The sequence below is a fragment of the Amaranthus tricolor genome, chromosome 2 (genome assembly GCF_026212465.1).
Source record: "Amaranthus tricolor cultivar Red isolate AtriRed21 chromosome 2, ASM2621246v1, whole genome shotgun sequence".
NCBI lineage: Eukaryota > Viridiplantae > Streptophyta > Magnoliopsida > Caryophyllales > Amaranthaceae > Amaranthus > Amaranthus tricolor.
The window spans coordinates 6,923,560-6,938,652 of NC_080048.1; the positions used below are offsets into that span (position 1 = coordinate 6,923,560).

Below are 15,093 nucleotides of genomic sequence, written 5' to 3' on the forward strand. Positions count from 1 at the left end.
GATGTTGATTTTGTATTGTGTTGATTTTGTATTTGCCTTGATCTTCAATATTGATTATTATCCATACAACTTACACTTTAAACATTTCATTAATACTTAAGTCTTACTGCAGGCACAGGGCATTGCATCAGTCATCAACTCCTCCCAAGAGGAGCCCGTACGGGAGATTGCCCAAGGCATACTCCGAGGTACGCAGTTTCAAGACTTCATTCCGGAATTGACTGCGCCCGACACCACTATGTACGAGTACGGTTCATCTCCTCATCATGCCGACGCTCATCTTGAGGAGGTTGACTTAACGTGCCCGGACTACGGTGCCGGGTCCTCACAGGGTGCCACATCATCACACTATCAATCCCCTCCCCTACCCGAGCGTCATGCGACTACATCTTACTATCGTAGGAGGCGTCGTAAACCGTCACAATTAGACAGGGTACAGGAGGAGGATTAGCATTACAATAGTGTTTGTATATTTTGAAGATTAGTGACATTTTGTATATATTCAACACTTGTACATATTCAGAATTTGTAACATATTGACTTTTGTGTATACTTTGTAATATATGTGTACATGTATATATTTTAATCGTATTATCAAACGTTTATCATCAATGAAATGATGTTAAGTACTCAGACTTTTCGGCAATGAATCATTCCGCCAAGAATGTAGTATGAATTTAATCAAAAACAAACAACCAATCATATTCAAATAGGGATGTTGCTATCGGACATTCAACACAATTGCAATCATGTTCAACAAATTCATATCAAATTACATACTTCATTCGTTAAGTTAAAGTACCGTCGCTAACTAAGAAGGCTTCTTAAACTTTCTCATAATCCTTTCAGTCTCTTCTTTCCTATGCGCCATATCATCCATTTGTCTCTTTAGATTAAATACCTCACCTTTGAGCTCTTTTTTTTCCTTTCCAAGCCGTATTATTAAGTCTCTCTGCCATTTTGTACCCTCCGGAGCAATCCATCTAAAGTATGTGCATCCTAATCCGTCAACCAAGTAGAAAGGGTAAGCAACAAATTCACGCCCTGGATTAAAGTCGCTCCAATCTGTATTAATCTTAACTTCATAACCACAATCACAAAGCTCTTCAATACAATGCTCTTTTGACATCTACATAATACATATAATATAGTAACGTAAGTGAACTTTCAAAAATAATATTAACATTTAAAAATTAAAAGTAAAACTAACATAATACCTAATGTTACCTTTACAAATTAAGAGAAGAAGAATGATGTAGAATTGATATAATGAAGTATGGGAAATGATGGAGCTATTTATAGAACATCATTACAACGGCTATTTTCAAGTTCCTAACGGCTATTTTTCTAATTAATAACGGCTACTTTACTTCATAAAAAAAAAAAAAAAATTAAAAGGCCTAAGTCGCTGTTAGTAACAGCGACTTAAGGGATTGACTAGTCAACTCCTTAAGTTGCTGTTACTAACAGCGACTTAGGCCTTTTAATTTTTTTTTTCTTCTTTCGCTGTTACTAACAGCGACTTATCCAAAGCACTGGTCTGGATGTACGGACGCTTATTTTGGAAAATAAGTTTTCACGAAGCTTATTTTGGGAATTAAGTTGTTCAAATATCTTATTTTTTTCACTTTCTCAGCCCGAAATTGATATTTTATTTCCCTTTTGGTATATGGTATTTTTATTATATAATTAGATGAATAAGATAAATAAATAATTACTAAAAGAAAATACATGAATGCCATTTTGTCCTCTTGTCAATTAAAATACATACTTTTGAACTATTTTTAAAGCAAATTACGAAATTGTTTGAATTCAAAAAATAAAAAAAAGCATTGAAACTTGTGGGTTAATTGATTGTTCTAAATTTGGTTTTGTACATAACAGAGTGAATGCCTATATATATCAACAAGGGGTGGTGGCGCAGTTGGCTAGCGCGTAGGTCTCATAGCTAAAGTTGAGTGATCCTGAGGTCGAGAGTTCGAGCCTCTCTCACCCCATTTCTTTTTGTTGCTCTTCAGTACAACAAACATTTTAAGCAGACTTTTTTTGATCATGACAAGAAAAAACATTTTGGAATGCTGTAAAGAAAAAGCGCAAATATTTAAACAAGACGGTGTTATGGTTTTTCATCACGGAAATTTCAAAAAAAATCGCACTAAACAATGACATATTCATACCAAAATCACTTCCTTACAGTTGTTTTCATTTGTTATATTGAGTTGTTCTTTTAAATATTTTTTTATTTATATCACAAATTTAAAATTTTGAATATAAGTATTGTTCATTCCATTTTTATATTTTATTGATGCTTATGGTTCCCACATACTTTCCACTAATTTCATTTTAACATTTTTATATTGCTGTCTTCGCATATTTCTCATTAATTTTTTTAAAAAATATTTATTAATTATCGTGGTTCATATAAATTTTTTCTACTAACTTTATTTTAATTTTTTATGTTGAGCTACTCTCATGAGAGATTGTTTCTCGGTGAAACGACCTCAAAACAAGTACCTCATATGCTAGATTTTTATTAGTTGTGTTATTCAGCTTATGTATGGAAAATGTCTCACGATGAAATTACACAGAAATTTATATTTTTGTTTATGGCATTCACTTTTTTTTCACATCTTAACTACATTTACTTTTTTTTCCATCCAAAATCACAAGTGTAAGAGAGTTAAATACTCCACAAATAAGAGCAAATACTTGTTCTCATGCGCAATGTACTTTTTCATGATAAATTAATTTCTCTAAGTCATTAATATTGTCTCAATTATTTTGAAATATACATTAAAAATGATCAATAAATAATATCAAAAAACCAAATAAGACAATAATAGTGAATGAAACTGAGCATAAAGATATTATCCTTTGCATATTCAAAAATAATATTCAGTGATATATTTACAACAAATATAAATCATAAATAATCAAATCGATTTCTTTTATTTATAAAAAAGCAAGAAGATATTTTGTGTATTTACACGGGTAGTCAAACTAATACTTCTATTATGCGAGTATTGCAAATTTAATGGAATGAAGGGAGTATGCAGTAATAAATGTTTATGATTAATAAAGTACTTAAAAAATAAGCAACCATGAGAAGCAAAGAGAAATCTGTCCATATTGTCATATTATGAGCAGCTAAAAGGAATGAAAACTATGACAAGTACCAAAACAATGTCCCTAAGAATTGTCCATTTCCCAGGAAATAACTTACAGTTTAAATATACATGCAAACTTAGCACATAATCCACAAATTTTAACACGAAAATCCGGAAACTGAAACAAAAGCTTGGTACAAACTACACCACATCTGAGTTATCAGCCTAAACCTACGGAATTCAGAGCCTATTAAGACGGGGCACCAAGGTAAGAGGCCAAGCGTAGAATGTCGCTAAATACTCCACCAGCAGTAACTTCGGCTCCAGCACCAGGACCTCGAACTATAAGAGGTTGTACCTTGTATCGTTCTGTAGTAAACGAGATTATATTGTCTGAGCCTGAGAGTTGAGCAAACGGATGATCCTTTTTGTAGCTCTTCAACTTCACAAGTCCCGTCTTGTTCTTCACATCTACTACTCCCACATATCTTAGAACCTTTACAGACAAATTTCACATTTTAAATAATTGCTCGAGGAAGTACAGAATTGTAATGTGAATGATGGATACGTAAAGCTTAGCTAACCTCTCCTGCGTCTTCAGCGGCTTTCAATTTCTTCGCCCAGTCATCATCGAACTGAGGAAGTTGTTGCATGAATTCATCGGCTGACGCAATAACCTAAAAGAAATTTAATGAATTATCCAGAATTAGCTAACCGAGAGACTTAATTCCCAACCCTTAAGGCTGTGTTTGGTTCGAAAGTTGAAAATTCATTAATTTTTAAGAAAGTTTCACCAGGAATAAAGTTTCAAAAGTCATTTGCGTTTTTAGGGTTCGTTTCCAGCAAAATCAAGAATGGGAGATAGAGTGAAAACAAAGAAGAAAGGAAAATGTAAATTTTGTTTTTCCTGATTAGAGTTGTTCATTCTGTTATCGGGTTGATTTCGGATCAAGTGTTTCGGGTCGGTTCAAAATCGACTATTGTATTTGTGTCCACATTGATTTGTATATAAATTTAAATTCATTTTGAAGTCGGGTCTGTTTTGAACACCTCTATTCCTGATGAAGAATATGCATTTTTAACCATCAGCGAATTATTTTCAGCTTAAGAAAATACTCACTTTACACACCAAACAGAAGAAAACCAGCTATTTACATCAGCAAAGACCAGAATTACAGAATGATAAATACTTACTCTTAGAGGTTCTGGTACAAGGCTTTCAGGAGGAATATCTGATAGTTCAAGCTTCAAACCACATTCTCGAGCCAGAATAATTACCTGCCGCATAAAAGCTTTTTTAAGAAAAAACGCAATTGCACTTGGAGCAGGAAGCAAGGGACTAGGGATTAGAGGATGCCTTTTAAAGCTGATGCTATGTTGTGCAAGAGGGGTTAGTAATTGGTATTAATAGTGGTAAAGAGAATGATTTGTAGTGTAAATTTTTTATGATATGTATCATGTCATTCCCATGGTAATAAAAGTTTGATTATAAAAAAGTTTTTTTTGCTTCACAATTATCCATTACCACCTAATACCATATTTTTCAAATGGTCATCATCATCATCATCATACCCAGTATATCCCGCTCATAGAAAACTATGGTCAAGGTCTGGGGAGGGAAGAAAACTATGGTCAAGGTCTGGGAGGGAAGAACGACGGCAACTCATACCCATAGAGGAGAGTGCAGTCAAAGGGTCCCTCAACTCGAGAAAGGTCTTCAAAGGGAGAGAAACCTGCAACTTACAAATATAATAAATAGAATATGTACAAATAACTAAAAATAAAGATAAAAGTAAAGGAGGAGGTAAAGAGCGATAATTAAAGGCAATGAACAATAACACACGATGGGTAAAAGGGACGGGTTTAGTAATCTAAGACGTGGATAAGGCGCCGCCAACTGCCCCCATCCCTGGTCAGGTCCTTGGAGAGGTGAAATTCATGCATGTCAATTTTATTTTTCAAATGGTATTGCATTGAAATGAATTTTCTATTACCATGCCCACCCGTTAGTACGCTTACCAAACAGGCCGTCAATGGATTAAACTTTAGTTTGTTACATATATACAAATGTAGCCTTTTAAAAAAAATAATTCTGAATGGCAAAATACAATTGCAAACTAATCATCCGAATAGTTGTAAGTTTTAACTGTTCCAAATTCCAATCAGTTTCTGTATATTATATAAGTATAAAGAAGTTTATGTTCTCCCTTTTCATATAGTCAAGATTACTAGAAGTATAAAGGTCAACCATCAGCTTATCATAGGCGGGGGAGGAATCAGGCAGCTTAGCAAAGGAACACATTAGAACATGCATTGATTACTTAAACACCAGGGGGGCATTTGGAATCAGGGTTTTGAAAAAAGGAAAGATGATATTTCCTTAGATTGGCCGACACTTTTTGCATTTTTCCCTTTCCCTTTTCTCAGTCTCTAAAATCCCAAGTCTTCCATTCTCGTTCACTCCCTCCCCTAAGGATTTCATAAACCCTCTAAATCCTTTCATCAGATCATACTCACAGTTCACTGAATTTGATCATCTCGTTGACACATCTCTGACCATCAAGAGAAACATAATAATATCACAGTCCACAACTGAGGCATAGCCGTCGCCATCACGCATAGTGCAAAATATCACATGCATCACCATATTACAACCATATTGTAAAAGGTTTCTGAGCTCACAGCGACCAAAATATAAGCTGAAACCACCATGAAACCAACCATTTGTATTAACCATGAAATCCATTTCGCGACTACAACCAAAATCGCGTTTTGCACTAAGCCATCACGCTCCCTACACATCAGCAAGGTCCCGCAGCCCACCAACAACTATCCTCGACATCCCACCAAATTCCACCAATTCTTGTAACAAAGTCCCTAATTTCCAGCATTTAACACCTTAACACCAATCAAATTCTGAATTCGTTTCTTAAAGGATTGTCTCGTAATATGCCCAGCTATGAAGAAAAGAAGACCAATTCTAGCACCACTAGGCACTAACTTTGACCTCAACACAAATCTCAAAAACAAAATCTTAGCACCACTATCTCTGACCTCAACACAAACTCCAAAAACAAAATGAGAAAGAATCAAACCTTCAAAATAAAAACAAATGATCTCCAGATCATGACTTCTATAATGAGCATTGTGGGCCTCCTCCAATGGAAAATCCGCACTTAGGTGGTGATACACAGCGGCAACAATTTACGGCTGTGTTCATATGCAGTTGACAATAGTTGAGGTGGACAACGTGGAGTGATGGTTACGTGATGAGTATATTAGATTAGAGAGAGAAAGAAAACTGACGGATCAGAATATGTAGATTCGTGCACGAGATGGTTGAGCTGGAGCCGTGGAGGAATTAATTTTGGCTTGTATCAAACCCAACATGGGAGTAGAATTTGGGATTTTAGTTCTTTTCCTGCCATCCCATTTCTTGATTCCTTTCCCTATCCCCTTTCTATATCAAATGGGCCCTAATTGATTTTCCTCTAATAAAACATCCCACTTAGCTTCTAAGAAGAGAAAAAAAAAAGGCGAGAATAGTTAGTATTTTCAATAATTTTCCATATCAGTCCCATCATTAGTAGATGCAAACAGGATGCAACCAGTTAATGGTGCATTCCCTTAAAGCACTACCAACCAAGTACCAATACGGTAGCACACATCAGTTCACGTCATATTTCTTTACCTTTCTAGCAACATCAGTTCCAGAAAGATCATCCCTAGGATCAGGCTCTGTATAACCAGCTTGTTTTGCCTCGGTCACGACCTCACTAAATTTTATGCCACCTTTGAACTTGTTGAATATGTAGCTCAGGGTCCCACTGCAACAAAAGTCCATAATTTTAAGCAAGTGATTTCTCAAACATAAAACTAAGAAAGAACTTTTATTGTCTTTTTCAATGTACAGTTGGCCTCACTTTAAAGTGAGAAGAAAAGCTCGGAAATTTAACGATGAGATCTTAGTGCTCACCTAAAAATACCTTCAATACTCAAGATCCTGTCTCCAGTTTCGAGAAGACCTCTTAAAGTACTGATTATTGGAAGACCCGCTCCAACTGTAGCTTCATAAAAGTAATGTGTATAGGATTGCCGTTGTAGAGATCTCAGCTTCAAATACTACATTATTCGTGTAAAACAACGGTTTATAAGCCATGTAATCAAGTAATAAACTAAAAAAGATTTATGCAATTAAATTGCAAAGGAATAATAAAAGCACAAATACATGATATTGGAAAAAAAATATAGGATAAGAAAAGCAATATTGGCGATCTTCACTCAGAAACTAACATAAGATACACAGATAATTAGCAAATGAAATATCGAGCAAAAAAAATGCGCATGAAACAAGGACATCGAAAAACACCCTAAATTTAGCAAACAACTCCTAATATCGCCTGACATTTATACCCAAAGAAAATGACATGATGAAGCTAGTTCGGCAAAATCATTTTAACTAAAGAGTAGTAATTACCTGATCAAGAGGTCCAGAGTTCGCCTTCTTATTGGGCGTGATTATATGAATTCCTTTACGCAACCATTCATAATAATGGCTAGCAATATAAGAGTCAGCCGTACAGTCTACTAACACGGTGTTCGGGATAAAATGATTGCCATGAACATGTTGAACAAATTTCTGCAAGTCGCCCACTTGTCCTTGCTCACTCCGTAGTTCTCTCCAATTAGACAAGTCAACTCCCCTAAAAGAAATAACATATAATACATAAAAATGGAAGAGGTTGCTTTAACACGAAAATGCAACAGTTGAAGTTTGGAACAGGGTTAAAGCAACTATATGGCTCAAGGAAAATACCCTTCCATTAAAAAGAGAAGTCGACAATTATGATTGAAATAAAAAATTAAATAAATATATAACTGAAGTAATATTCCATCAAACTTCAGAAAGTGAATACATGCTTTACTATATCAGCTGTTTCACTATATGGTTTACAAAGATAAATCTTGAAAGTCTTACTTTACACAACCAAGGTAAAACTCTAAAAGTTATGCTATGGGTATATTTGCTCTTTTGTTTCAAAGCTAGGTCCGTCGAATGGATAAGAGGACCAAATTATATCATTATTGATCAAGAAATGTTCTCTTCACCTTATCTTAAGTGAACTTTCGTTATCAGATCAAAATTGATTTTTAGTGATAAGAGCTTATATTTAATCAATTAATGACTGCAACTGATTTTTACTGATTAAACTAAAATTTTCATAGTTGCTGAATTTTGCTGATCAAAAATTGATTTTAATGAAAAAATAACATTTATGAAGCTTCAAAAGACTATGGACAAAGTATTAAAGTTTTAAGCACTACATGCTGATGAAATGGAAGAATTGTTGACAAACACTACATGTATAAAGTTTTAAGCCCCACCTTACCTTATGAAATTTTGAATTAAACCACCTATTAATAACAAAGCATTGGTTCAATTTGCAGATACATATATGGCATATGAGGCCCATGATATTATTGTGATCAAGTTTTTCACTAACACGTCTTGATTTAACCTCAATTAGAAGGAGTGATTACGGTAGCTGGAGTTATGCAACAACAACATCAATGCTAGATCCTTAATCCCAAAGATGTGAAACTTATGAATGAGACTCCAACCTTTTACGGATTAATGGTAAAGTAGTATACTTACGAATCAGAGAGAAGCATATTCTTTGAACTTGTGATTCCCAGAACACGCAAATCAATATTAAACTTCTCCTTTAATTCAGCTGCCTGTGACAAATTTCAACATCCATGTTCCAAAGTGAAACTTAATCTAATTTCAGCCTTCATTCTTCACAGTAACTAGTAGAGAAGGAAACATAAAGTTACAAAATTTCTCAATACTTCACCTGGTCACGAAGTTGGTCAAGCAAAGTTGCCCCGATCAATCCGGGACCTATGATTCCCATAGCAAGTGTGGTTCGTGAAAGATAGAACCTAGAATGAACCGCCCTTAGGGCTTTGATACAATCGTCCCTCTTGACTACTACAGTAATGTTGTATTCAGAACAACCTTGAGCTATAGCTCGGATATTAATATTGGCCTGCATTACATTTATGTTACACACATAAGTATTTTTTTCTACTTAACATTAAAGAAAAAAATTCACTAGTGAAGTTGCTAGAATTTGCTGACCTTTGCAAGTGCATTGAAAAGAGTGGCACTAACTCCGGGTGTACTGGCCATTTTTTGCCCAACTGCTGCCAAAATGCTGCAATTTCGAATAACAGCAACCTGGACAGAGCACCATCAGTTTTATAGAATTATCAGCAATAAACAAGCAGAACATGGAACTTCACAAGAGAATTGGCCATGAATGCTCAAACTTCGACAAGAAAAGAGTTTGAGGAACCTGAGAAAGACGTCCCGCTTCCAAAGCTTGGCTAAATCGAGAACGTAAAGCGTCAGCCACAGAGTTTACTTCCTTCTCAGGCACGGCAAAGCAGACAGAATGTTCACTACTAGCCTGCGTCAGAAACGGTCATTTCAACTTAACAAATTAAAATTGCATCATATGTATCGGCCACGGAGCTTACTTCCTTCTCATGAACACTCTGAATCTAAATAATATTTTAGGGGGAGGAAAAGAAAAGAGGTCAGTACCTGAGAGATCATAATAACATTTGCCCCGACATCCTTAACCGCACCAAAAATGGCACTAGCAGTCCCAGGGACACCAGCCATACCAGTACTGTGAAGTGCAAATCGTAAGTACAAGTTATTTAAATATTATGAAGAGACACAAATACGGGAAGTATCAACTTAAACTATCTCACCCCTCAACATTTACAAGGGCCAGATTATCTATTGTTGCAAACCCTTTGACAGGAGATTGCAAATACTCGCCATTTTCTTCGGCTGAAGGACGACAAATCTTTGTTCCAGGAGCCGCAAGGTTAAATACATTTCTGATTACAATCGGAATGGCATAATGCATCACAGGAATGATGGTCCTAGGATGTAATACATTTGCCCCAAAGTATGACTGCAAATACATCAAATTAACGGCTTAGATGCTGGGAAGCTCAAGATATCCACAAGTTATAGAGTAATTGTTGAATATGTATTTATTACATCATATACAGACAACAAAAACTAGTACAATTTCTTAATACTAACACAAAGTTTTACAAGTGATATCAAAGTTTATTAATGAGAAAATAACTAACCATCTCCCAAGCCTCTTGATAAGATAATGTATGAAGAATCACGGCTTCACTCACTGCAAAGAAGATCAACATTAATATTATAGAACGACTAGAATAAAGCAATGATCAAGAAAAAGGAAAGAGATTTTTTATGAATAATTTGTGAATTATAGCTTAAAGCTTAACACTTTTGTGAATTACAGCCTCAATGTTTACTTTTTGCGAATTACAGCCACCAAAGAAATCAAAGTCTACAGCGTTCAGGCCAAATCACTGAATCCCAACCATTTTGGTGGTCTGAATTTCAGGTTAAATGGTCGATATTATGCGATTTGGCTTGAATGATGTAGACTTTGATACTTTGGTGGATGTAATTCGCAAAAAACACATTAAGACTGTAATTCGCAAAAGTTCAAAACTTTTAGGCTGTAATTCGCAAATTAATTTTTTTTTAATCACATACAGACCTTTCCTTGGATCGGCACTATAAACACCATCTACATCTGTCCAGATTGTAACTTGACGAGCTCTAAGTAGAGCACCCATTATAGCTGCAGAAAAGTCACTTCCATCCCTCTTAAGTGTAGTTGGAATATTTTGAGGGGTGCTAGCTATAAAGCCAGTTGCTATAATGATACTTGATGGGTTATAAGAAAACCATTTGTCTAGTCTTCTTTCAGATTCTACATAATCTGGATCAACTTGATTGGAACTTGTTGGATTTACAACAAGGACCTCCCTGGCATCCATCCACGTACAATCAAATCCTTTCTGCACATTAAAATAGATGCTCAAGTAAATGTTGGAAATAATATGGCTAATTGACTACCACTCTAAAAATGAATAACCAGTGATTTTAACCTGTTTAATGACAAGTGATAGCAAATGTGCAGACCATAACTCTCCATGTCCAACAACGAAATCCGTGAATGACTCAGTTGCATGCCCAGCTATGACAGAAATTCAAGTAGAATAAGATAATAGAATATGCGAGCAGATATTTGAATGCAGAAATCAAATGGTACTCCATTTGCATGAACAGAATTTGTTAAACAGAACAAAGAAATTTAATTGATATAGTTTTGTCCTACATATCAAGTGTACTCAAATTGATGACCATATGAAGTATTCCGTAATTTCCTTTTATAATATTTCTATGATTGATTTGTTCATAGCGTGTAAGAATCAAAATAACTTTATAATAGAAATATGTGCTTTGATTCAATCTATGTTCCTCGGACTCTTCATTGGCTTCACACACCCATGTCCGATCCTTGATCCTCGGACATTGGTATGACACTTAGACACTTCATTTTAGGTGTAGAATAGAAAATTTAGACGTATCAAACACTTGGACACGTAACAGTATCCTACATCAGTACCCGAGTCCAAGTAACATAGGATTCAATATGGTACACCTTCACCTTCTACCTCATGCCAAGGCTCAGAGAGCTCTATCAGATTAATGGACGTCGGGTTATGTAAAGGGCATGGAAAATAAACAACATACAAGAAGAAAGAACACCATCAAATACCACATCATAGTTTCATCAGTGGCATGCAGTCAATCAGTATCACAAATGCACAACCAACAGCTAATCATTTCAGAAAGATTTCCCACGAGTTCTTCCAACAATACCGCACAAGCATGATCAAACATAACAAATAAAACAGAAAGGCCGCCTAATGTTGGTTATCCTAACCAGTCCAAGTATCCGTTGAAGCTGTTGCAGTCACAAATATGAAAAAAAAAAAGCCTAAATACTCGGTGAACAACACTCATACCTATGTATATAGCACGCAGCATTGCTTTAAGATTATTAATATCATCATGTAACCTTGATAAGAAACTTAAAAGACCATCGCCCTCCAATATTTCTTTTGCTGCCAAAGAGTGTTTCTCTAAAACAGCATCCAAGGCGGTCAAAAACGAATCATCCCGTGATTGAGCCCTGTTAATTAAGTCATACATCATGTCAGTCACCTTTGACATGGCAGATACAACCACCAACTTCCTCTCCGCATTGTCGTTTGCAACTATTTCAGCAACACTCTTGATCAGGTCTGGGCTTCCAACGCAAGTCCCACCAAATTTATGAACAGACCACATGTCACCTTTAGGTAACTTGATCTCTTCAACCGCCCCCTCCAAAGAAGTAGCTGTTAAGAAAAACCATACATACCAATGAGAAAGTTGTACAATCATCCTGTCAATTTACTCAACAATGAGATGCTAGTTCGTCGCTAATCCTATTACTACAAAGGAATATGTGCAACCTTTGACAGAGGCATTGATGGAAGCAGGACACGGACACCGATTTCCCCATTGAGATACCAAATTCTTCCTGAAATAACCCAAAAAGAAGGAACAGAGAAATTCAGTTCCTTTCAAGGAAAACAACATAAAAATAATATAATAAAGATCAAAATTTCAAATTTAATAATTCCATTTAGGTAAATACTCCCTACGTCACTTTGAATTTGGACCATATAACTCATAAAAACTCGCATATTTGATTCAGATGGTACAAACTCAAAGGGGACGAGGGAGTAGTGCATAAAAACACGCCATCATTTCAGAGTTCAGCACATTATAGGCCAGTTTATCCTGACAACAATGAAGTCCTGTTCTTTACAACTTACAAAACCAGTACAAATCAGTTCAGTTCATAAAAAATGATTACAAACAACAAAAATTAGTTTAATCAAGTAAAATAGAATTTGTAATAATCAACTAAAGTTAGGTTCGATTGAAAACAACCTCCGTATTAGCGAATCACTAACAAGGGGCGAAAGTTGCATACATTTGACCTCCCAAATCCCGCTAAGGTGGGAGCTATTTAATAGCATTGGGTATTGAAATTTAGTTGTTAAACTAAAGAAAACCTAGCCAAATTCTTGGGGCATGAGAAAGTTTCACAAGCATGAGTTTATAATGTGATGACTAAACTAAAAACAATTAACAGTAAAAGTAGGGCATCATATAAGCAAAATGCCACAAAAAAAGAGAGAATAATGTCAGTGCTATCTTGGCATCAGAATATACAGAATTGCCAAATGAAAAGCAGATTCCATAATCAAAATTAGCATTTTAAAAGCAATTTTACTTTCACACATTAATTATAATCAATTCATTTCCATCACATGCAATATAAACAAGCTCAAATCACAAAAAATAATCATACAAACACTATTTAAGACAAAATCCAAATCAAAATCGATCATAAAGAAATACCCAATTGCACAAATGATATAAAATGAAATACCCAACTCATTAAAACACAAAGGAACATCCAAAGATTGAATCTTTGACACATAAATCAATTGAAAAGGTACAAGAAATGTAATGAACCTTAAAAGAGGAGAAGAGTGAAGGGAAAAGTTAGACGGAAGAGTTAAAGAAGGAAGATAGAATCTGGAGATGGTGATATGAGATGGAGACAATGTGTTGGAGAAGACACCATGAGAGGAAGATGGTAATATAGAAGAAGAAACCACCATGGTTGAGTGGTTTTGGTTGGGTTTTTTGGAAGGTTTTGGGTCTGCTTTTGTGTCTGACGGCTGTTCTTTTTGAGATTGATGGCAGGCAACAAATTGATTGCTAAAAGGCTTTTAGCTTAGCAAAGTGTAAATAATACTAATGCTTACTAAAAAGGTACTAATAGGGACTATAGGAGTAGTAGTCGAGGAATTGATATAAGAGTATAAGAAATGATGAAACTTGAGATAGGTTTTTTTTTGAGTCAAATAGAATATGGAGATAGAAAATCAATATATGACAAAAACCAAAAATGTTTAGCAAAATTTGAGTGAGATGGGGGAATGGAGATGCAATTGGATATCACAAAGATCCCACACCTCTAGTTTCAAAATATCTCGATTCATAAATGTTAATTTTGCTATATTCTAATATGTGTATTTATTATTTTCGATTTGGGTCGAGAGAGGATTGACAAATTTTGGTCATTCTGAAAATTATAATATTGTTTTAGTGCCTCCTACACCGCTAATACAACTATAGTCTACCATATGAGAGGTTTTGAGCATGTTCCACATATTCGACCATACAGGACCCCGAAAAATTAAAAGACTTAATATTAAATAACGTTGTATATGCTAAGTGTTTAAATATACAAAATATAATAAAAATATCATACCTTTGAAACAGTATAGAGTCTTTAAAAAATTTTATTAATTTTTGCGCCATTTCTAGTCTACTATCTTAACCCTCTTTATCTTGAAATATAATTTTGTTACACTTTTAGTTTACTCTTTATCTTGAAATATAATTTTGTTACACTTTTAGTTTACTCTTTATCTTGAAATATAATTTTGTTACACTTTTAGTTTAAGATTTTTTAATATAAATGTAGTACAAATGTGAAATAAAGAAATACTTTTTATCTCTTAACTTTCCATTGATAAAGTACTCCATATTCCTATTATTACCACGAATAACACTTTGTTTGGGTCTAAGACCATCGCCCATGGTAGTTTTTTATCATTGCTACATCATTTTTATAGAAAAAGACAAAATATCATCTATCTGAATAGTGGCTTAGAAACCATCTTATGATTAAAAAAAAAAAAAAAAACATTATTAAACTTTGCTATCATTTTCTTTTTATCGGCATTCCTAATTTAATGAAATGATGAAAATGCTCCTAGACTTAAAATTTGTTTAAAGCACTTCAATTAACTCAATAACACTTTTATCACTCTAAAAACACTAAATGAAAACGTAAAATTTGTGGAGCCAAAGCGTAGGAAATGAAATCCAAAACAATTTTATCGCCACCTATATATATTGAATTTTCAATGTCGCTCC

General features: G+C 34.7%; 1 protein-coding gene and 1 non-coding gene across 3 annotated transcripts; one reads left to right on the forward strand and one right to left on the reverse strand.

Moving 5' to 3' along the window:
* The first annotated feature begins 1,909 nt into the window (after window positions 1-1,909).
* On the forward strand, window positions 1,910-1,997 carry TRNAM-CAU (transfer RNA methionine (anticodon CAU)). Its single transcript is given in 2 exon segments — window positions 1,910-1,947; window positions 1,962-1,997. It is a non-coding gene; the product is annotated as a tRNA-Met (tRNA).
* A 1,105-nt stretch (window positions 1,998-3,102) lies between these two features.
* On the reverse strand, window positions 3,103-14,119 carry LOC130805270 (bifunctional aspartokinase/homoserine dehydrogenase 2, chloroplastic-like). 2 transcript variants are annotated; one of them, XM_057669964.1, is made up of 18 exons: window positions 13,618-14,119; window positions 12,543-12,610; window positions 12,051-12,425; window positions 11,127-11,215; window positions 10,733-11,036; window positions 10,287-10,339; window positions 9,894-10,102; window positions 9,721-9,808; window positions 9,470-9,583; window positions 9,253-9,351; window positions 8,966-9,160; window positions 8,764-8,846; window positions 7,585-7,810; window positions 7,084-7,229; window positions 6,799-6,934; window positions 4,302-4,385; window positions 3,692-3,784; window positions 3,103-3,603 (listed from the first exon to the last, which is right to left on the reverse strand). In XM_057669964.1, exons 1-18 carry the CDS (start codon window positions 13,764-13,766, stop codon window positions 3,358-3,360), a joined length of 2,757 nt encoding a protein of 918 aa, XP_057525947.1. In that variant the 5' UTR covers window positions 13,767-14,119; the 3' UTR covers window positions 3,103-3,357. The 2 variants fall into 2 exon arrangements, with proteins under 2 accessions (XP_057525947.1, XP_057525948.1); XM_057669965.1 differs by lacking the exon at window positions 13,618-14,119 and adding an exon at window positions 13,027-13,211.
* Between the last annotated feature and the right edge of the window lie 974 nt (window positions 14,120-15,093).